Consider the following 22,981-nt stretch of genomic DNA (forward strand, 5'->3'; position numbering starts at 1 on the left):
ATTTGATATTTCTCCAGAATATTCCAGTCCAATATAAGGGACTATTAACATCAGAAACAAACAACAAAAGGTTAGAATATAAACATACAAAAGGTACAGCACAGATCAAGGCCCCTTGGCCCATCATGTTTGTGTGGCTGAAAGACAACTATCCAGCTGATCCCATTCTGCAGGTCATAGTCCATAGCCCTGTATATTTTACATTTCAGGCATATCCATGTTTTTTTTTAAGTATGTTGAGGGTTACTGCCTCTACCACCCTATCACACAGTGAGTTATAGAGTCATAGAGATGTACAGAGTTCCAACTTGCCAACATCTCTGGGTGAAATGATTTCTCTCCTCCCCCTCTTCCTGTGAATTACTTTAAATCTAAAGCCTCCAGGTATTGACCTCCTTGTTAATGACTAGCTCAATCCTTTCTACTCTATATATGGCGTATGAAGTTTAATATAGATAAATGTGAAGTGCTGCATTTTGGTTAGGCAAATCAGGGCAGGGTATACACAGCTAATGGAAAGGTCCTGGGAGTGTTGCCAGACAGAGACTTTAAGTTGCAGGTTCAATCAAATATCACCTCAGTCTCATTTTCCACAGAAAATAACCCCAGCCTGTCAAATCTTTCCTCTGAGCTAAAATTCTCCAATCCTGGAAAAATCCTCATCAATCCCCTCTGCCTGTCTCTGGTGTGATGACATCTATCCTGGAATATGGGAACCAGAACTAAGTGCAATGCTTTAGCTGTGATCAAATGAGTGTTATCATCAATCACAAATATTGTGTCCCTGGCATCTCAGAGAGTGATGAAGAAGGTATTTGGCATGCTTGGCTTCACTGGTCAGAGAATCGAGTACACGAGTTGGCATGCCACGTTACAGCTATAGAAGACATTGCTGAGGCCACGTTTGGAATACTGCATACAATTCTGGTCACCCTGGTATGGAAAGGATGTTATTAACCTGCAAAGGGTGCAAAAGCAATTTGCTCGGATGTTAGCTAGGTTGGAAGGTTTGAATTATAAGAATTGGTTAGGTCACATGGACATATTTCGTTGAAGTGTAGGAAGCTGAGGGGATGACATTACAAAAATTTATAAAATCATGCGGGACAGAGATCAGGTGAATAACAAAGGTCTTTGTCCCCAGTGTAGAGGAGTTCAGAACTAGAGGCTAAGAGTTGAGAGGAGAAAGATGGAACATTGTCCTGAGGGGCAACCTCTCACACAGACGGTGGTGAGTGTATGGAATGAGCTGCCAGAGGCAGTGGTAGAGGTGGGTAGAATTACATCATTTAAAATATATCTGGACAAGTACGTGGATGGGAATGTTATAGGCAAATGGGAGCAGTTCAGTTTAGTAAACCTGATCAGCATGAATGAGTTGGGCTGAAGGGCCTGATCCTGTCCTATCACTAACTATCCTGACATTCCCACATGGAACTTAATGTGCAGTCCATGGTACTGGGATTCTTTACTGTGTGCATACTTAACTAATTCTAAATAAACTTCAGATTAAAATAAAGAAAGGTTTCATCAGCTATTCACCAATCAATTACACAGAAGTCACCTTATTTTATAGGAAGGTAACCAAAATGTTTTTCTTAATTATTATTATTGAAACACAGATTTTAATTTGCTGAGAAAGTTCAGCTATTCTCACTGTTATAATCGCTTGTTGGTTAGTTTTATCTTTATCAGCTATACTTGTTGCATTCAACACTGACTGTAATTATATAAATAAATTGACTTCAGTTTTATGATAATTAATCTAGTCTTAATTTCTTGTTGGTTAATGTAAGGACAAGAACTGCCCTTACAACTCCAACTGTGCTCTAACTAGTGTTTTCTAAAGTTCCAATATTACCTCCGTGTCTTATCTTCTGGAATGATTCAAATGCCCTACTGACCTTCGTAACTAACTGTCCAGGCACCTTCACTTATTTGTGGAGGTCACTCAGAGGAAGCACTCTCTACTCCTCATTGTCCAGCAATTATTCAGCATTTATTTTGCCCTGTTGGCCCCCTGCCCTTTTAGATTCGTTAGCTCCAGAATGAATCCCATTGGCCACGTTTCTACCTGTTTGAGTCATCCATTGACATCATGTAGTCTGCAGCTTTCTTCCTCATTCACCACCACCTGGCCAACATCCGTGATAGTTACAAATTTATTCATCATGCCTCTACATTGAAGTCTAAATCCTTGATATATACCACAAAACTGTGGAACCCCATTGGAAATTAGCAGCCAAACCAGGTTCATTTCTGGATGCAGTTATCATCAGCAATAACAGCGGTATATAATTGCTGCTCTTGCAGGTGAAGTTGCTGGTGTCTCAGGAGGTTGTGTGATTGAGCGAATCCTTTTCCGCACACGGAGCAGATGAATGATCCCTTCCCGTTGTGAATTTGTTGATGTTTCATCAGATTCTGTTTACTTTTGAACCGCTTCTCACAGTCAGAGCACTGAAAGGGTCTCTCATCAGTGTGAACCAGTTGGTGCGTCGTGAGGTGGGATGACTGACTAAATCTCTTGCCACACAGCGAGCAGCTGTATGGTCTCTCCCCACTGTGAACTCGCTGGTGGATCACAAGGTCGGAGGAGTCAACAAACTCCTGTTTGCAGTCAGCACACGAGAACGGCCTCTCCCCTGTGTGAACTCGATGGTGTCTCAGTAAGTGGGATAATCGAGTGAATCCTTTCCCACAGATAGAGCAGGAGAACGGCCTCTCACCAGTGTGAGTGTACTGGTGTTTAAGCAAGTGCTTTCTGCATTTGAATTTCTTCTCACAGTCAGGACATCCAAAAGGTCTCTCATCAGTGTGAACAAATTGATGTGTCAGAAGGTAGGATGAACTAGTGAATCCCTTCCCACACACTGAGCAGATGAACGGTCTCTCCCCAGTTAATGCGCGTTGGTGGTTCAGTAAATCCTTTTTACTTTTAAAGCTCTTCTCACAGTCAGAACATTTAAAAGGTCTCTCATCAGTGTGAACCAGTTGGTGTGTCAAGAGGTGGGATGACTGAGTGAACCCTTTCCCACACACTTTACAGATGAACGGTCTCTCCCCAGTGTGACTGCGTTGATGTATCAATATATCCTTTCTGCTTTTAAAACTCTTCTCACAGTCAGAACATTTAAATGGTCTCTCATCAGAGTGAACCTGCTCGTGGGTCCGGAGGGTTGATAAAGCATTAAATCCCTGCCCACACACAGAGCAGGTGAATGGCTTCTCCCCAGTGTGAACGTGCTGGTGTGTATAGAGGCTGGATGACTGAGTGAATCCTTTCCCACACACAGAGCAGCTGAACGGCCTCTCCCCAGTGTGACTGCGTTGATGAGTTTCCAACCCTGATGGGTAACTGAATCCCTTCCCACAGTCCCCACATTTCCATGGTTTTTCCATAGTGTCAGTGTCCTTAATTCACTCCAGGTTCAACGATTGATCTTGACAGACAGAACACATTGATGCTCTCTCCCTGTTGTGGATGGTGTAATTATTTTTCATGCCAAGCAGCTGGTTAATGCTCTTCCCACAGTCTATTCACTGGAACACTCTCCTTCGGGTGTGTGTGTCTCAGACCTTTTACAGTCACACTTATGTTTAAATCTTTTTGTACAGATGATATTTCTTCAGAGGCCAATAATATTCAGATTCTGATTAACTGAATGGCTGTCAGATTTTGATGTGATGCATTTTTCACCTTCTGGATATAAATACCACCTTCTGAATACCCTGCAAAAAAAAACAATTTAGTATGACATATTTAAGAATATGAAAGAAAGAAAAAGGCTGTACAGCCTAATTACTCTGCTGTTTTCATGCTTACCCTCCCATTTCCTTAATTTCATCGCCGTCTACTGACTTATTTTTCCAATCCCTCCCCCCTCTCAGATTTATCACGTTGACTTTTGAAGATCTTAAAAGCCCCAATCTGTCCAATCTTTCCAAAGCCTGCATTATTGTATAAACTCCATCTGGGTTGCAACTTGCAGATTCTCCCCTTCCCTGGAACAGAAGTTCATAAAACTCATGTCTGTCGTTCCAACTCTCTGCAAACCCAGGACCAGGAGCACTCCTTTACTACCCCCCCACACACACCCTGTTCACATGGGGTTCAGCTCCCACCAGCCTCTCGCTGCAGCGCTCCCTCCAACACGGGCCCCGGAATCCTGGATAGCGCTGCCCATGCGCCAGACACCGCGCCTGTGCACTGCGTTCCCTTTGACGTGGATAGGTGATACTCGCCACCGCGGAGTCTGCTGGGTAATGGCACCGCCATTAACCTTTTTTTAAGCATGCACGCCGTCACTTGTTCTGCTTTTACGGGTAGACACGGGGCCAGAGATTCAAACAGCAAAGCGAATAGGCAATGTAAACAAACATTCAACTAAATGGATCACCCTTTACCCATCAGAAACGAGGAGAAAATGATTTGATGGGGCATTACTGAAACTGCAGCAGTGGTAACAGACTTGAACTGCTGGAGTCACGTGACTCAGTGAATCACTGCCCATACACATGCCCTTTAAACTTCGCTGTCGTGTGAATCCTGTAATCTTTCATACTCTACGTTTGTTTTAGATTTCCAGCGTTCGCAGAATTTTGCTTTAATTTGGGTCTCCTCAGAAAGCTTTACTTGTCCCCAAGAGAATGGAGATGTCTGTTTCTGGAGGTATCAGTTTTCTTGATGTTGTGCTTTATCACCCTACCGGACAGATGAAACCGACCTCTGTGCCTGGATGTGGAGCCTTCTCCTATTCTTCCTGACCTGAGCAAATCCAAAGTCAGTCCAGGTATCGATCAATTTGAGGATCTCAAGTCAGATCATGCTGGTAATTGAAACAAACCAGTCTTTTCAAGTAAACTGTTTCTGATTGAAAGTAAGTATATTGGTAATTAGAGGCTCAGTCAATTCAGAAGGGATTCAAATGATATTTGACACAAAGCCACCTACCCCACCATGAAGAGAAAAAAAATCAGTGCATGTATGATTTAGCATCAAGATGGTGTGATGTCATGACTGTAACTGCTCATTTTGAAATACCATGGAAATAGTGGTATGAGTCTCATGCTTTGGAAACAAACATTCCATTTTTAAAGGACACTCACATGACAAACTTTCAAGGTGCTACATGGTACAGAAATATTCAACATGATCTTGGAGAAAGTAATCAAGATTACCAGGCAGCACAGTAGCTCAGTAGTTAGCACTGCTGTCTCCCAGTGCCAGGGACCCAGGTTTGATTCCCAGGCTTGGGTGACTGTCTGTGTGGAGTTTGCACATTCTCCCAGTGTCTGTGTGGGTTTCCTCTGGGTGCTTTGGCTTCCTTCCGCATTCCAAAGATGTGCTGGTCAGGTGAATTTGCCATGCTAAATTGCCCATAGTATTGGGTGCATTGGTCAAAGAGAAATGGGTCTGGGTGGGTTACTCTTTGGAGGGTTGGTGCGGACTTGTTGGGTCGAAAGGACTGTTTCCACACTGTAGGGAATCTAATCTGATTAAGAAAACCTGTCAGTTGTCTGAAATTGGGCCACCTTTGATTAAAAATTTCAGACACAATTTGCCAGGTTAATTCAAAGTAATATTGACCAACTAAAATAAAGAAATAAATAAGGTTAATACATGCAATCAATAAAACATGACTTTTATTTGAAACTTAATTTTGGGCAGCAATATTTCTCCGGGGTGACAAAAATGGTAGGAAAATAAAACTAATTGGATGTTTAAAGTTTTATCATAGAATTATTGAATCCCTACAGTGTGAAAACAGGCCATTAGGACCAAGTCCACACTGACCCACTGAAGATTAATCTTCCCAAACCTATTCCCTTACGTTTACCCCTGACTAATGCACTTAACCTACACTTCTCTGAGCATTATGGGTAATTTACTCTGGCCAATTCACCTAACCTGCACATCTCTGGATGATGGGAGGAAACCCGAGCACCCGGAGGAATCCCACGCAGACTTGGGGAGAATGTGCAAACTCTATACACACAGTCACCTGAGGCTGGAATTAAATGCGGGTCCCTGGTGCTGTGAGGCAGCAATGCTAACCACTGAGCCACTGTATTGCCCATGAGCCACCATGCTGCCCATCATGAAAGGAGGTGATTTACGGTAAGAGATTGAGTTAAGGAAAACAGAACATCACTGAATGGGAACTGGATTAGCCCACTTTGAGTCCAGTTGAACTGAAAATACTAACTGTTTTTGATGTACATTCTACTGAAAGAAAAGTTGGATAGGAGGAACAATTTGATGAGTTGTCATCACCCATCTGGGATAGTGGTAATACTCTAGCCCAACTACTTCTTGGATCATCTTCATATATAAAAGGTTTATTCGGAGTACTTGAAGTACTTGAAATTCTCCAATTTACCCCTCTGATGGACTCAGAAAGCACTGACCATGTTTCAGTCTGTGTTAAGAACTAGTTTATAACAAGTAAATTATTTCTAATCATTGGCAACAAAACATGCATCACCAACACATAACTCTAATAGTTCAAACTCTGAAACCCGCTTGGCAATTTTATGCACATACACACACACACACACACACCCATTGAATCAATCAACAGTGTCAACACAACTCACAATGATTACCAGTAACTTGTTTTTCCAAAGTGAAGCAACCACTTCCACAGTCCTTGATTTAAGACAGTTTATTTTCCCTCACCTTGTTCCACGATACAAATAAAGAAAACTAAAAAGATGCAATATATTCGTATGTTGTCTTGGATATGTTTCTACCTTTGTCTATGTACTTTTAAAGAGAACGTATATTAATAGTCTGATAACTACTGAAGACATTGGGATCATGCAGGTGGGCATAAGGAGACAGACACCTTTGAGTGAGTCATTAGAAATTGCTAACAAGGTGAAGGGAACCATTTTAAGATTAATATTTAACTGAAGAAGACATCCTTCAATTAACCAAACGTGTTAATTAGTCACCAGTCAGAAACACATGATCAAATACGTCATGAATGTCAATTCACGATAGTTGAAGAATTCATCAATCCACGATAGTTGAAGAATTCATCAATCAGTGATTATGTTGAAGGACTGGGTTATACTTCAAACTCCATCAGCTTGTTTTAAATCCCATGTTGCAGTTTCTGAGTGAAGGTTTATGTGATCTGATAAGATGGTAAGCAGTGAGTCCTCCATGGCCTTGGCCAATCTTATTTAGAACTGAATGATGATACAACAAACAGAAGGTTTATAAAAGATCAGATGGAAGAGATGTATTGAAGACTCCCATTGCTTTCCTCAACAGCACATTTACAATAATACCCAAAAGTGATTTGAATCAATTTGATAATGAAAAATAAACAACTGCTGAATTATAATCTGCTCATTTCATCTGCAGTAATTGCTGCTGAGAGATTAAATCTTCAATGATCCTGAAGGGCTGGAATGAGACAAATACTGGAAATCCCAAGGCAAGGTATTGAACAGAAATAAAGGTGATGCTGTTACTGTGGTGCACACAGACGTCTGAATGCTGTTTGCTGCAGTGTCAAACTGGATAAAGTTAAGGCTCACAGAATAAAAGGAACATGAGCCACACGGGCACAGAATTTGCTGAGTGATGGGAAAGACACAGCAATTGTTAACAAATTTTCTCTTCAACTGGAAGATTTACAGTAGCGATCTGCACACATTGGTGCCACAACGTTTGCTTTTCCTGACATAAATGGAAATGATTTAGACCTTGATGTGCAGGGGATAACTTTATTGTTTGCCAATGAATCAATACCTGAAAGCAATGTAAACAGTGAGCAGGAGAGTGTAGAACTTCCAAAGTACATTGTCAAGTTGCTGGAGTGAGAGGATAACTAGTAGGTAAAGTTCAATGGGAGAACAGTGAGGTGTTGCTTTTTGGTAAAGTACATGGAGAGACAGTTTAAAATAAAATAAAGTGCACTACTGTAAACATGTTCATGAGCAGAGAGACCTGGATGCATGTGTGTGCATTAGTCATTAAAAGGTTGCAGGACAGGTGGAGAGAGCTGTTTTGGAATGAATAGAATCCTTGGATTTATTGATAGCGAGAGAAAGTACAAGAACGGGAAGGTTGATGAACTTACATAGATACTAGTTTAACCTCAGCTGGAATATTAGGTATCATTTTGGATGCCACACTACAAAGAAGATGAATGCATTGGACAGAGTACAGAAGGGATTTACGTAATTTTTCTGGGATGCAAATCTACAGTTATGAGGATATTTCGGAATAGTTCCCTTGGAAAGACGACTAAGAGGACATTTGTCACAAGTTTTCAAATTCAAAATTGTGTATAGATTGATAGCAAGAAACTGTTTGATTGTAAAAGGATTGTGAAACAAATGGCATAGTTTTAAAGTGTTTTGCAGAAGAGGTAAACATGAAGCAAACAAAACATTTTTTCCATAGTGTGTAGCTAGGGTCTAGAATTGGAATAACTGCCTGGAAACATTGTCAAGACGGGTTCCACTGCATCACGTGAGAAGTAGTGAGTTGATAGTTAAAGAGAAATAATGCACAGAATTACAGGAAAAATGGAGGAGAATTACATTAAGTATAGTCACTCAGAGAGCTAATGCAGACATAATGGGACAAATGGCTTCATTCTGCACCACAACAATTCTGTTTAATAGGACTGGAGTTTATGAACATCAGAAGAAACAGACCTTGATGAACATGGTTGTGATTAACAGCAATCACTGCAGTTACTCGTGAACTCGCTGGTGGGTCAGAAGGTTGGAGGACCGTGTGAATCCTTTCCCACACTCAGAGCAGGTAAAGGGTTTCTCCCCTGTGTGAACTCGCTGGTGTCTCCGCAGGTTGGATGAATGAGTGAATCTCTTCCCACACATGGAGCAAGTGAATGGCCTCTCCCCAGTGTGAACTTGCTGGTGCATCATCAGATGGGACGATCGAGTGAATCCCTTCCCACACTCAGAGCAGGTGAATGGCCTCTCCCCAGTGTGAATCCTCCTGTGCATACTGAGTTGAGATGATTGTTTGAAGCCAGTTCCACACTGAGAACATCTGAACGGTCTCTCATCAGTGTGAACACGTTGATGTCGCATCAGCTCCCCAGAGATTTTAAAGCACTTTCCACAATCTGGACATTCAAAAGGTCGTTCAATCATGTGAACTTGCTGGTGTGTCAGCAAGGTGGATGATTGAGTAAATCCTTTCCCACACTCCGAGCAGGTGAATGGTCTCTCCTCCGTGTGAAATCGCTGATGTTTCAGAAGATTGGCTGTCCTAGTGAATCCCTTCCCACACTCCGAGCAGGTGAATGGCCTCTCCCCAGTGTGAATGCGTTGGTGGAGAATGAGGTCAGACGATCTCCTGAATCCAGCCCCACAGTGAGAACACCTGAACGGCCTCTCATTGGTGTGAATACGTTGATGGAGCGTAAGCTCCTGGGAACTTTTAAAACCCTTCTCACAATTAGGGCATTTAAATGGCCTCTCATCAGTGTGAATTCGCTGGTGTCTCAGCAGGGTGGGTAAAACAATAAATCCCTTCCCACACACTGAGCAGGAGAATGGTCTCTCGCCCGTATGGATGCGTTGGTGTGCCTGAAGATGGAAGGACTGAGTGAATTTCTTCCCACACTCAGTGCAAGTGAACGGCCTCTCTCCACTGTGAGTGCGTTGGTGCACAGTGAGAGCAGAAGAATGCCTGAACCTCTTTCCACAGGAAGTGCAGCCAAACAGCTTCTCCTCAGTGTGAACTCGTTGGTGTATCTGGAGAGTGGATAACTGAGTGAAATCCTTCCCACATTTGGAGCAGGTGAATGGCTTCTCCCCAGTGTGCACTCGTTGGTGTGCCTGCAAGGTGGATAAATGAGTAAATTTCTTCCCACATGCCGAACAGGTGAATGGTTTTTCTCCATTGTGAGTACGTTGGTGCACAGTGAGGGCGGAAGAATGCCTGAACCTCTTTCCACAGGAACCGCAGCTGAACAGCTTCTCCTCAGTGTGAATCCGCTGGTGTGACCAAAGGCCAGATGACTGAGTAAATCCTTTTCCACACACAGAGCAAATAAAAGGCCTCTCTCCAGTGTGATTCCGTCGATGGTTTTCCAACAGGGATGGGTAATCAAATCCTTTGCCACATGCCTCACATTTCCACGGTTTCTCCATAACACAGGTGTCCTCGTGTCTGTCTAGGTTGTGAACGGAACACGTGAAGAGTTTCTCCCGCTTTGAATAGTGTGATGCTTGTTTTAAAGCTATGGAACTAGTTAAAGCTGTTTTCAGTTAGTGAACTGAAACACACACACACACACAGAGTCTGGTACGTGTGTTTCTCTTTGTGATTTTTCAGTCACAATAAATGGTTGAAATGTTATAGCCAGGGCAGCACAGACAGCAAAGACCGAATGCAATGACAATCATGATCTTCCTCTTCGAGCACCTTGGAAAAGATGCTTACGAAAGTGTTCATCAAAAGCGTAGGAATCGGAATTCAAAACCAAGAATTCCAGTTTCGTATGCAAACTCTATTGTTCCTCAAAAGTGTAAATCACCAATCCCACAAAACACACTCCCCTGTGTCAAAATCCAAATTCCTGGGTCTTTTTTTTGTTTCCCCCCCCCACCTTCTCCACGTCCATTGTATATTGAACCCATCTCTCTAGCCCACCCTTATAATAGCTACACATACGTCCGGCTCCACCTATGATCAAGATGGTGACCATGAAAGATGATCATGTTCCGGAGAAGCAGCCTCAGGATCTGCAAACGCGTAGACCTGCAGGTTGTCGTGACTGGTCTTTGGGCTTTTCATCGGAGCAGGAGCAGAGGGAGAGGCTCCAGTCCTGGGGCTCGCCCCGCCCCCCCGCTCCAGCCAATCAGAACGCGGCAAGGGCTGACGCCTGATGTCACGCCGTGGGGGCCGGCCTGAGCAGGGAGCTCCCTGATTGGTTGGCTGGCGCCAGCAAGATCGGGCATGCGCACTGTCACCCCCTGCGCCCTCCAGTCAAGATGGATGTCGCTGATCCGCCGAGCAGCCTGTCACCGGTTCAAACGTCGCGCCAGTAAGCTCCCACCGTGCATCCAAATCTGTTCTGAATGCGTTTACCAAATCTCCAATGCATTTCCTCCGCGGACCCTGAGGGTAATCACACTCGTAGTGACGTGCGAAGCGAAGCTCTCCGGGGACAGCCCGTTCCAGCACTGCGCATGCTCCATTTCGTCTGGTCACAGCTGATTGACGGCGGCTCTGCACCAATAGGAACCAGTAGGCGGGGCCTGACGCCCGAGTGAACCAATCGGCGTGAACGAGAGGCGGGGCTGTATCCGCCCCTGTCTCTGACTGACACAGTAGCTCATCTGGTTCCTCAAATTCTAGGAGCTTTGCCCAACTTTTCCAATGAACAGTAACTTTGGCAGTTTTTAAAAAATCTGTTCGGGCTATTCCAAAATCTTTTGGAAATTTACAAACAATGCATCCTCCATCTCTCTGGCTGCTTGTTTTAGAATTTGCAGGAAGCTGGAAGAACACAGAAAGTCAGGCAGGACCAGGAGAAGGGGTTCTGGATTATTGGTACTGGAAGAGCTCAGTAGTTCAGGCAGCATCCAAAGTGCAGCGAGATTGACATTTCGGGCAAAAGCCCTTCATCAGGAATAAACTACCAGGAGAAGTTAAGGTTTTGGGTGTAACCCCACACCCACAGAGCCTAGTGGTGTCAATGATCCTCCAGCCGAAACGTTGACTTCTCCTGATGCTACCTGGCTTCCAACCTCTTGCTTGTCTACCTTGCAGGAGGTATGCGCAGTTTTATTTTTGTAAATGTTTCTTTACCCTCCCCCCCCCCCACACACACACAAACATACAACCACCTAACTGAGGTAGTGCTTATATTTTCCCCAGCACCCATGTTGTGTATGTGTGTAGGTAGCACCTGTTTTTTTTTCTTTTTCAGTGCTCTAAACATGCACAGTTTTATTATGTCTTACTATTTTTAAAACCGGGGCCAGTGACTTGCTCTGACTTTAGCCCCATTAGTTTGTTGACTATGACTTAGAGTCATAGAGATGTACAGCATGGAATCAGACCCTTCGGTCCAACCCGTCCATGCCGACCAGATATCCCAACCCAATCTAGTGCCATCTGCCAGCACCCGACCCATATCCCTCCAAACTCTTCCTATTCATATACCCAATCCAAATCCCTCTTAAATGTTGCAATTGTACCAGCCTCCACCACATCCTCTGGCAGCTCATTCCATACACGTACCACTCTCTGCATGAAAAAGTTACCCTTTAGGTCTCTTTTTATATCTTTCTCCTCTCACCCTAAACCTATGCCCTCTAGTTCTGGATTCCCTGACCCCAGGAAAAAGACTTTGCCTATTTACCCTATCCACGCCCCTCATAATTTTGTAAACCTCTATAAGGCCACCCCTCAGCCTCCGATGCTCCAGGGAAAACAGCCCCAGCCTGTTCAGCCTCTCCCTGTAGCTCAGATCCTCCAACCCTGGCAACATCCTTATAAATCTTTTCTGAACCCTTTCAGGTTTCGCAACATCTTTCCGATAGGAAGGAGACCAAAATTGCATGCAATATTCCAACAGTGGCCTAAGCAATTTCCTGTACAGCTGCAACATGACCTCCCAACTCCTGTACTCAATACTCTGACCGATAAAGGAAAGCATACCAAACGCCGCCTTCACTATCCTATCTACCTGCGACTCCACTTTCAAGGAGCTATGAACCCGCACTCCAAGGTCTCTTTGATCAACAACACTCCCTAGGAGCTTACCATTAAGTGTATAAGTCTTGCAAAGATTTGCTTTCCCAAAATGCAGCACCTGGCATTTATCTGAATTAAACTCCATCTGCCACTTCTCAGCCTATTGGCCCATCTGATCCAGATCCTATTGTAATCTGAGGTAACCCTCTTCGCTGTCCACCACACCTCCAATTGACTTCTCTTCACATCTCCAAACCACTGTTCTCCAGGGGATATTTACCCTGCTGTAATTTATTAAGCCTGCTACATTACACATCACTAGACCAAAGTCACCCTGAGCCCTTTATGCATCAGTTACCTCTTTGGGCTATTATAGAAACACATTTCTCTGTAATTTATCCCCTTGCACAATCGAAGGCTTTTATGGTGAAGGAAGACATTGAAACTAATGTTTACTTGGTATAGATTTAATTAAGGAGTGAAACATTTCATGTCTGTATCTCCTGACTCCACTCTGTCAGTAAATGTCTCTTTTTTTCTTCTCCAGCCACCATTAAATGTTTACTTAAAGTTTGATGGAATCAACAGCTACTGTCAGTGCTACTACAACATTTAGCCCTCCCTCTGGCTGCCAAGATGTCTCAGCAAGTGGGTTGATTGATTGAATGCCTTCCCACACTCAGAACAAATGAAAGGCTTCCTTCAGGTGTGTTGATGAGCGAACGTATTTCTATTTCTTTTTTATCATGTGTTTGGTTAAACATTTACTTGTTTTCTTTTAATTATATTTTTTGGTTATTTGAAAAAGAGCAGAGAAGTATTAGAAATTATTTAGCACATACTTTTATGTAAAGTAATAAAATAATTAACTAGGTAGAGCTGACTCAGCTGGTGATGTGCTGTAGCTGTATGATCTGGGAGCTGGCTGATCCCATTGTGAACGGCAGTGACCAGATTTGCAGCGAGTGTTGGTTGCTGGAGGAACTCTGGCTCAGAGTTGATTATCTTGGAATCTGAGCTTCAAATATTGTGGCACATCCGGGAGATGGAGAATTACCTGGGTGCTTTGTTTCTGGTCAATTAAGTGGTTCAAATTGTTCGTGATCAGGGGGTGATTGCAAGTGAGGCAGGTAGGGAAATCCTGAGTTCAGGAATGGAGGAGCCTCAACCTTTGATGTTATTCAACAGGTATGAGATACTTGCTTCCTGTGTGAATGAGGAAAAGGGCTGCGGGGTGAATGAGCCGGCTCACCATGGCACTGAAGGCCCTTCTAGAGGGAGGGTCAAAAAGACAAGTGGTAGTTATAAGAAATTCTATAATTAGGGGGATAGATAGTATTCTTTGCAAGCTGGATTGGTAGTCCCGCATAGTGGCACCAGGCAGGCAGGACATCTCTGACCGTCTTGAAAGGATATTGGAGTGGGATGGGGAGAATCCAGTTGTTGTGGTCCACGGTGGGGCTAACAACATAGGCAAGGCTAGGATGGAGGACCTGTTTGGGGATTATCGAGCACTAGGAACAGAATTAAGGAACAGGTCCTCAAGGGCTATAATCTCCCGGTTACTGCCTGACCCACGTGCAAGTTGGCTTAGGGATAAGAAAATTAGAGAAGTAAACATGTGGCTCAGGGAGTGGTGTGGGAAAGCGGAGTTCCATTTCATGGAGCATGGGCATTGGTTTTGGAACTGGGGACATCTGTACCAATGGGATGGTCTCTGCCTGAACCAATCTGGAACCAGTATTCTGGCGAGAAGGATCAATAGGGTGGTCACGAGGATTTTAATCTGGTGAGTTGGGGGAAGGGAAAGTTAAAAACAACAGGAATTATCGTGGTAGATAAAAAAGGTAAGCAGCAGGTTAGCATGTGTGCAGGAGGGTTTAAATACAAGGCAGACTATGAAAGCAGTAAAAAGGAAGGATAACTCAGCAGGTATTATTAGATATGTTGGAAATCATGAGGGTAAGAAAGCTAGCATAAAGGCACTTTACCCAAATGCACACAGCATATGTAACAAAGTTGATGAGTTAACGACACAATTATCATGAATGAATATGATTTGGTAGCCATGACAGAGACATAATTACAGATGGTCACAACTGGGAGTTAAATATCCAGGGGTATCAGATTATTCAGAAGAGCAGACAGGAAGGTAAGGGATGTGGTGTAGCTCTGATATTCAAGGACGACATGAAGGCTGAGCAGAGAAATGATATATCGTTCTTTGGAGAATGTTATTGAATCCATTTTGGTGGAAATTAGAAATTCTCTGAAGAAAATGATAGGCCACCACATAATAACATCACATTTGGGCAGGCAATAAATGAAATATCTAATGCCTGTAAAAATGGTACGGTAATTATCATGGGGGATTTTAATCTACATGTCGATTGGTCGAACCAGCTCGGTCAGGGTAGCGTTAAGGAGGAGTTAATTGAGTGTATCCGTAATTGGTTCCATTACATACTGTTCAAGAAAATAATGAGGGAGCAAGCTATCCTAGACCTAGTCCAGTGTAATGAGACAGGAACAATTAAAGACCTCATATTTAGTGATCCTCTTGGGAGAAGCAATCACAGTATGGTTGAATTTAGAATACAGATGGAGAGTATGAACATAAAATCCAATCCCAGGATCCTGTGCTTAAAAATGGGAAACTACAATAGATTGAGGGCAAACTTGGCTAAAGTAGACTGGAAACAAAGATTTTACGATGACGCAGTTGACGAGCAGTGGAGGATTCCAAAGTAATTTTTCAATTAGGCCCCATTTGGAGTACTGTGTCCAGTTTTGGTCCGCACACCTCAGGAAGGACATACTAGCACTAGAGCGTGTCCAGCGGAGATTCACACGGATGATCCCTGGAATGGTAGGTCTAACAGATGAGGAACGGCTGAGGATCCTGGGATTGTATTCATTGGAGTTTAGAAGATTAAGTGGAGATTTAATAGAAACTTGCAAGGTAATACATGGCTTGGAAAGGGTGGACGCTAGGAAATTGTTTCCATTAGGTGGGGAGACTTAAGACCCGTGGACACAGCCTTAGAATTAGAGGGGGTCAATTCAGAACAGAAATGCGGAGACATTTCTTCAGCCAGAGAATGGTGGGCCTGTGGAATTCATTGCCGCAGAGTGCAGTGGAGGCCGGGACGCTAAATGTCTTCAAGGCAGAGATTGATAAATTCTTGATGTCACAAGGAATTAAGGGCTATGGGGAGAATGCTGGTAAGTGGAAATGCCCATTAGCCATGATTGAATGACGGAGTGGACTCGATGGGCCGAATGGCCTTACTTCCACTCCTATGTCTTATGGTCCTATGGTCAATTGCTCAGCAAAAGTATATTCCAATGAAAAGGAAGGACTGTAAGAAAAGGACTGTAATCTGCCATGCGTGTCTTAGGAAATAACGGAGGCTATCAAATTGGAAGAGAAGGTATACAAGGTTGTCAAAACCACATGAAACCAGAACATTGGGAAAACTTTAAAGGTCAACAGAAAGCCACAAAAACAGCTATAAAGAAAAGTAAGATAGAACAGGAGAAAAACTAGCACAGAATATAAAGACAGATAGCAAAAGTTTCTGCAAATATATAAACAAAAAAAAATGGCTGAAGTAAACATTGGTCCTTTAGAGGATGAGAACAAGCATTAAGTTACAGGATATGATGAAATGACCAAGGCATGTAACAATAATTTTGTATCGGTGTTCACAGTGGAGGACACTAATAACATTGCCAGTAATTGACAAGGAGACGAAGATAGGTGAGGACCTGGAAGCAATCATTATCACGGAAGAGGTAGTGTTGGGCAAGCTAATGGAGCTAAGGATAGACAAGTCTCCTGGCCCCTGATGGAATGCATCCCAGGGTATTAAAAGAGATGGCGGAAGAAATAGCAAGTGCACTGGCGGTAATTTTCCACTTTCCAACAGGCCTTCGACAAGATGCCGCTCATGAGACTGCTGCATAAAATAAAGATGCATGATATTCAGGGCAAAGTATTAGCAAGGATAGAGGATTGGTTGACTAACAGGGAGCAAAGAGTGGGGATAAATAAGTGCTATTCTGGTTGGCAATCAGTGATGAGTGGTTGTGCTTCAGGGATCAGTGTTGGGACCACAATTATTCACAACTTATGTAGATAATTTGGAGTTGGGGACTACGTGTAGTGTGTCAAAATTTGCAGATGACACTAAGAGGAGTGACAGAGCAAAGTGTGCGGAAGACTGTAAAACTCTACAGGGGAACGTAGATACTTTGAGTGAGTCAGCAAAGGGTCTGGAAGAATGGAATACATTGTTAGTAAATGTTAGTAAATTGTCAGTTGGAGTAACAGGAAAAAGGGTTATTACTTGAATGGTAAATAGTTGCAGTATGCTCTTTATTTTCCATAGGCATCGCCTCAAAATTAGGGGGAACAGATTTAGGACTGAATTGGGTGAAACTTCTTTACTCGGGGGTTATAAATCCATGGAATTTCTTGCCCAGTGAAATAGTTGACGCTACGTCAGTAAGCATTTTTAAAGTTAAGGTAGATTTTCTTTTGAACACTAAAGGAATTAAAGGATATGGTGAGAGCATGGGTGAGTCCATGAAAAAAAACCAGCCATGACCTTACTGAATGGCGGAGCTGGCTTGAAGGGCCAGACGGCCTATTCCTGCTCCTAGTTCTCGTGTTCTTCTGTGAACTCCCAGGTGTCTCAGAAAGCTGAAAGTCGGAGAGAATTGTTTACACACACACACACACACACACACACACACACACACACACACACACACAACATTGTTCATCCAAGTGATTAGTGTGTGTTTGGAAGGAACTGTCGGATGAAGTTGTGGAATCTGGTGCAATGGGAACCTTTAAAAGGCATCCAAGGGGGATCCAAGATGGCGGCGACCCAGCAAGACTGAGTCCACAGTGCTCTACCCAAAACTTGGGAAAAGTGGGCTATCCACCCCCACCACACTCACTAAACCATTTATAATAGTTGTTAACCTTAAATAGTTACCTATTAGTACATTTAAATAGTCTAATACTAGCTGGAAAATGAGTAAAGGGAAGGGAACAGGCGGCTCTAAGAAAGCAGGGACCCCTCCCCCACCCTCTCCCTCTTCATCTGCAACAAAGGTGTCTTCAGCTGCTTCAGGAGATTTACCAATGAAGATGAGCTTTGAGGAGATGTTTGCCAGGTGGGAGGCAAAGATTGATGCTTTTATCGATGAGTCTCGGCAGAGCAGAGAAGCACTATCAGCCGAGCTGCAGAAGCAGGGCAGAGACATTCAGGAATTGGAGTGCCGAGTCAGAGAGGTGGAGTCGAAGGCCGCAGCCTCAGAGACTGGGATAAAATCAACAGCCGACCACATCCGTTTTCTCGAGAATCGAGTCCAGAACCTAGAAAACCACATTGATGACCTCGAAAATCGATGTCGTAGAAAAAATATTCGGTTGTTGGGCCTGCCCGAGCAGGAAGAGGGAGGTCAGCTGACAGCATTCTTAGAGCATTGGCTGCCACAACTTTTAAATCTGCAGGCTGGATCAGGCCAGGTAAGGGTAGAATGGGCCTACCGGGTCACAGTACGTAGGCCCGGCTCAACCTAGCGCCCACGCCCGGTCCTGTTCCAGCTGCAGATGCTCCTGGAAGCCTCAAGAAATCTGGGAAAAGATCCCCAAGCTATGACCCACAAAGGATCCAGGATCATGCTGTTCCAGGACTTCTCCCCAGCTTTGGTCCGAAAGAGGAAGGCATTCAATGAGGCGAAGAAGCGTTTAAGGGACTTAAATATCCAGTACTCCTTACGATATCCAGCGACGCTGCGCCTTAGCCACGAAGGATCCATATATAACTTCGGATCACCGGAGAAGGCTAAGGAATTCTTGGACTCTCTTAAATAAACTGTAAGAGATTGTGGACGCTGGTCTGCCTTTCCCATTATTTGGTTTACATCCCTTCATCTTTTCTTATCTTTCCCCCTATGTGTGTATGTGTATATATATATGTTGGGGCATTTGGTTAATGTTGATGGGGAGAGGTGGTTACCTTATTCTATTTTACTTCTGTTTTTAGGAGCGGGGTTGTTTTTCTTTCCCCTGTTATTTTGTGGTATTATATTTAAGTATTACATGTTGAGATTGTAATCTTATAGTCATATATGGTATTAATATTCCCAAATATATTTAGATGTGGGTGTGGGTGGGGGTGGGGTGTTCACTGTTAACTCTAGCTTTATATTATATTTGAATTCTCCTCATTTTATTGAGGAACACCTGGGTCAAGGATGGGACACTGGTTAGAAGAGGGTAAGATGGACTGTGGGAGAGGAAGTGACGTTCCCTGGGAACAAGGGAGAAAATCTCCAATTCGGAATGTTTTATATTTTTTATACTTAGAAAGAGTTTTTTGTTATATTGTTTTGAGTGTATCAGAGAATCTTTACTTTTGTAAATCTTGTATGCTCCATGCTCGGGATGTTCTAGATAGGGTTTCCCCTCCCGAGGGGTCTCGGATCTGTCCAGATGATTATGGCTGAACAGTCGGTTAAGTGGTGCACCTGGAATGTCAGGGGGAGTAATTCGCCAGTTAAAAGGAAGAAAATATTATCAAATCTTAAGAAGGAGAGAGTTGATATAGCTCTCCTACAGGAGACACACCTGTCGGATAAAGAACACTTAAAATTACGACAGGGCGGATTTGATCAGGCCTTTTTTTCCTCTTTTAATTCAAAAAGCAGGGGAGTCGTTATCCTTGTCCGGAAGAACTTCCCTTTGAAAATTCTAAATCAGATAAAAGACGAATCTGGACGATATATTTTGATTAAAGCCCTCTTAAATGGAGAGGAATATGGGATCTTAAATGTATACTGCCCCCCGGCACACCCCTTTAAATTCATAACGGAAGCTTTTTCAAAACTGATGGCCTTTGGTGCCCGTCATACAATTATAGGGGGAGACTTTAATTGTATTATGGATCTGGAAATAGACAGGATTCCCAAGAGTGCCGCTGGAGTATCTCCCAGATCTAGACAACTGGCGGACCTGAATAAAGAATTAGGATTGGTAGATGTATGGAGATGTCTCCATCCACAGGGTAGAGATTTTTCTTTCTACTCTAATCCACATAAATGTCACACAAGAATTGATATGTTTTTTGCCCCATCGATTTTTCTAAACTCTATAGCAACCTGTAAAATAGGTACTATAGCAATCTCTGACCATGCCGCTGTATACATGGAAACTAAGGTAAAGAACAATGGGACATCTGCTCGGCATTGGCGTATGGACCCCTTCCTGATAAAAGATAGCAAATTTTTAAAGTACTTCTCCCAAGAACTTAAAACTTTTTTAGAAATTAATACTGGTACGGCTAGCAATCCGTCAATGATGTGGGCGACCATCAAAGCTTATGCACGAGGTTTGATCATCTCCTATTCAGCGACCCAGAGGAAAATGAAGGGAGAGCAACAGCGTCTGCTCGAAGCTCGCCTAAAAGCAGCCGAAACAGCATACGCTGATAGACCTTCTATCACAAAATTGCAGAGGATTACAGCTCTTAGGACAGCTTTAAACACCGCGCTTACTCAAACGGCTAAAAGGGAAATATTATTTGCGAAACAAAGATTATATGAATATGGCGACAAACCGGGTAGATACTTAGCATTTCTTGCAAAGAAAAAGAAAGCCCCTCAAACTATTCCGACCATCAAGGAAAGTACAGGTACCCTGACTCATGATCATAAAAAGATCAATGCGACCTTTAAAGAATTTTATTCTGAACTATATAGATCGCAGGATTGTGAAGATAGGATTAGGAGGATGCAGTCATTTTTTAAAAATTTGACCTTCCCGGGCCTGACTCCGGAACAGGTGTCGGCCCTAAATACCCCTTTAACAGTCCAAGAAATACTTGAGGCAATTAGGCAACTTCAGAGCGGAAAAGCACCGGGCCCGGATGGTTTTCAAGCTGAATTCTACAAAGAATTTACAGGAATATTGGTTGACCCACTTATGGATATGTATAATTTTGCGCATAGTCAGGTCTTTCTCCCGCCCACACTGAAAGAAGCAAATATTTCTCTTATCCTCAAAAAAGGAAAAGACCCAGAAGATTGTGCATCTTACAGACCAATATCCTTACTAAATGTAGACTTTAAAATTCTCTCAAAAATGTTAGCACTAAGACTAGAAAGGGTACTGCCATATATTATAAAGGAGGACCAGACGGGATTTATTAAGGGCCGCAGATCATCCAATAATATCAGAAGGGTCTTGAATATGATCCAAGCCTGTCATCAGGGAAAGATACTAGGAGTAGTAATTTCATTGGATGCGGAAAAGGCATTTGATAGGGTTGAATGGTCATATTTATTTTACACATTGGAAAGGTTTGGCGTTGGACAGGTGTTTACCAAATGGGTTTCAACATTGTATAATGACCCCAAAGCAGCTGTTATTACTAATGGGTTAAGATCGGATGGCTTAAGTGTGGGTAGGGGCTGCCGTCAAGGATGTCCTCTCTCACCATTGTTGTTTACACTGATAATCGAACCATTAGCAGAAGCCATCCGGACTGATCCTAATATAACGGCCCCGAGGATTGGTACAGGTAAACACAAAATTACCCTCTATGCAGATGACGTTCTCTTATTCCTCAGTAATCCTTTAATGTCAGTGCCTCGTCTAATTCAAGTTATGAATACATTTAGTGCATTCTTAGGCTATAAAATTAATTTTTCAAAATCGGAAGCCATGCCAATGGGTGGTCTGGCTATGATACCCCACTTAATGGACGGATCCCCTTTTCCCTTCCGTTGGTCCCTGGAGGGCTTCTTATATTTAGGTATTTTTATCACGCCAGTATTTGATCAGCTGTATAGGGCTAATTTTGTACAATTAATGGAAAGGATAAGGCAGGACCTCCAGCGATGGAGAGACCTTCCGATTTCCTGGCTAGGGAGAATAGCATTAATTAAAATGAATGTTCTGCCCCGTCTCTTATATCCTATGAGAATGCTCCCGCTGATGCTGCCAAGGCTAGCCCTACGTAAATTATATGGCTGGTTGGGCTCCTTTATTTGGAACCATAGACAGCCCCTTATTAAGCTGAAGAAGCTACAGCTTCCACAGGCAAGGGGAGGACTGGACTTCCCAGACTTTAGGAAATATCAGTTAAGCTCCCTACTAAGTTACATAGCTGATGGGGTTTCATCTGATCCACAATCAATTTGGCTGGATATCGAAGCCTCCCAAGTAAAATACCCACTTATTAACCTTTTATTTTCAGATAAGAGGAAAATCATTACAGACCACTGTAAAAATCCCATAATATTAAACACAATTAAGACCTGGAATATAATGCGGCAAAATGAGGGTAACTCACATAAAACATCCCCCCATGCACCAATAGTAGGCGCATGGGGATTCCAACCGGGGATTACAGATGCCACCTTTAAACTCTGGAGATCCAGGGGCATCTCATGCTTAGGGGACCTATTTAAAGATGGGATCCTGATGTCCTTTGAGCAGCTGCGTCTGAAATTCGGAATACCTAATGGGGATCTCTTTCGATACTTCCAAGTTCGAGATTATATACAGAGGAAGACTACATTAATAGATAGTCTTTATAAATCAGACAGAGAACGTAATGTCTTACGACCAGCGGGGGCATCCTCCGTTAGTACTATATACCATTTGCTACATGATGGAGTCTCAGGAGACATGGATGACCTGCTTAAAACATGGGAGCAGGACTTGGGGCTAGAAATCTCTGAGGATATGTGGAATGACATTTGGGAAAATGCTAGAAGAATTGCTATCTGTAACAGAACTCAGGCTATCCAACTAAAGATACTTCATAGGGCCCATATAGCTCTGGCTCAACTGGCAAAATTTAAGGCAGGAGCATCTCCAATGTGTCCTAAATGCAAAATAGAGGTGGGTACTCTTGTACATTGTCTGTGGACTTGTCAGAAAATCCGCAGATACTGGACTAAAGTGGCAAATACCCTGACAGAAACTTTAGGAACGGAAATTAGGGTGGACCCTGTATCTCTCCTTTTGGGCTTTTCGAACCTCTCATCTCTGGATATGCATGGGAAGAGACTATTTTCTATTCTCTCTTTCTGTGCAAGGAAAAATATTTTGGTGAACTGGGTGGCTGAGGGCCCCCCTGGACTTTCAAATTGGCACAGATTAATTATGGAATATATCCCCCTTGACTTCCTCACAAATATGGTGCACCGAAAGACTGAATTATTTTATAAAATATGGCAGCCCTTTTT

At 43.1% G+C, this 22,981-nt stretch overlaps 1 protein-coding gene and 1 long non-coding RNA gene across 4 annotated transcripts in view; one reads left to right on the forward strand and one right to left on the reverse strand.

The window, feature by feature from the left end:
• LOC132807630 (zinc finger protein 234-like) lies at nt 1-11,203 on the reverse strand. Of its 3 annotated transcripts, none has more exons than XM_060821678.1 (2): nt 8,683-11,203; nt 1-3,732 (listed from the first exon to the last, which is right to left on the reverse strand). In XM_060821678.1, the coding sequence occupies exon 1, from the start codon at nt 10,150-10,152 to the stop codon at nt 8,722-8,724; it is 1,431 nt and encodes a 476-aa protein (XP_060677661.1). In that variant the 5' UTR covers nt 10,153-11,203; the 3' UTR covers nt 1-3,732; nt 8,683-8,721. The 3 variants fall into 3 exon arrangements, with proteins under 3 accessions (XP_060677661.1, XP_060677664.1, XP_060677663.1); XM_060821681.1 differs by lacking the exon at nt 8,683-11,203 and adding an exon at nt 4,099-4,154; XM_060821680.1 differs by lacking the exon at nt 8,683-11,203 and adding an exon at nt 3,827-4,069.
• Nucleotides 10,955-22,981, forward strand: part of LOC132807631 (uncharacterized) — a 12,775-nt gene continuing 748 nt past the window's right edge. Inside the window, exons 1-2 of the long non-coding RNA XR_009641979.1 lie at nt 10,955-11,779; nt 13,254-13,412. This is a non-coding gene — a long non-coding RNA (uncharacterized LOC132807631). The remainder of the gene's footprint in view (nt 11,780-13,253; nt 13,413-22,981) is intronic.

Source organism: Hemiscyllium ocellatum, assembly GCF_020745735.1.
Source record: "Hemiscyllium ocellatum isolate sHemOce1 chromosome 27 unlocalized genomic scaffold, sHemOce1.pat.X.cur. SUPER_27_unloc_2, whole genome shotgun sequence".
NCBI lineage: Eukaryota > Metazoa > Chordata > Chondrichthyes > Orectolobiformes > Hemiscylliidae > Hemiscyllium > Hemiscyllium ocellatum.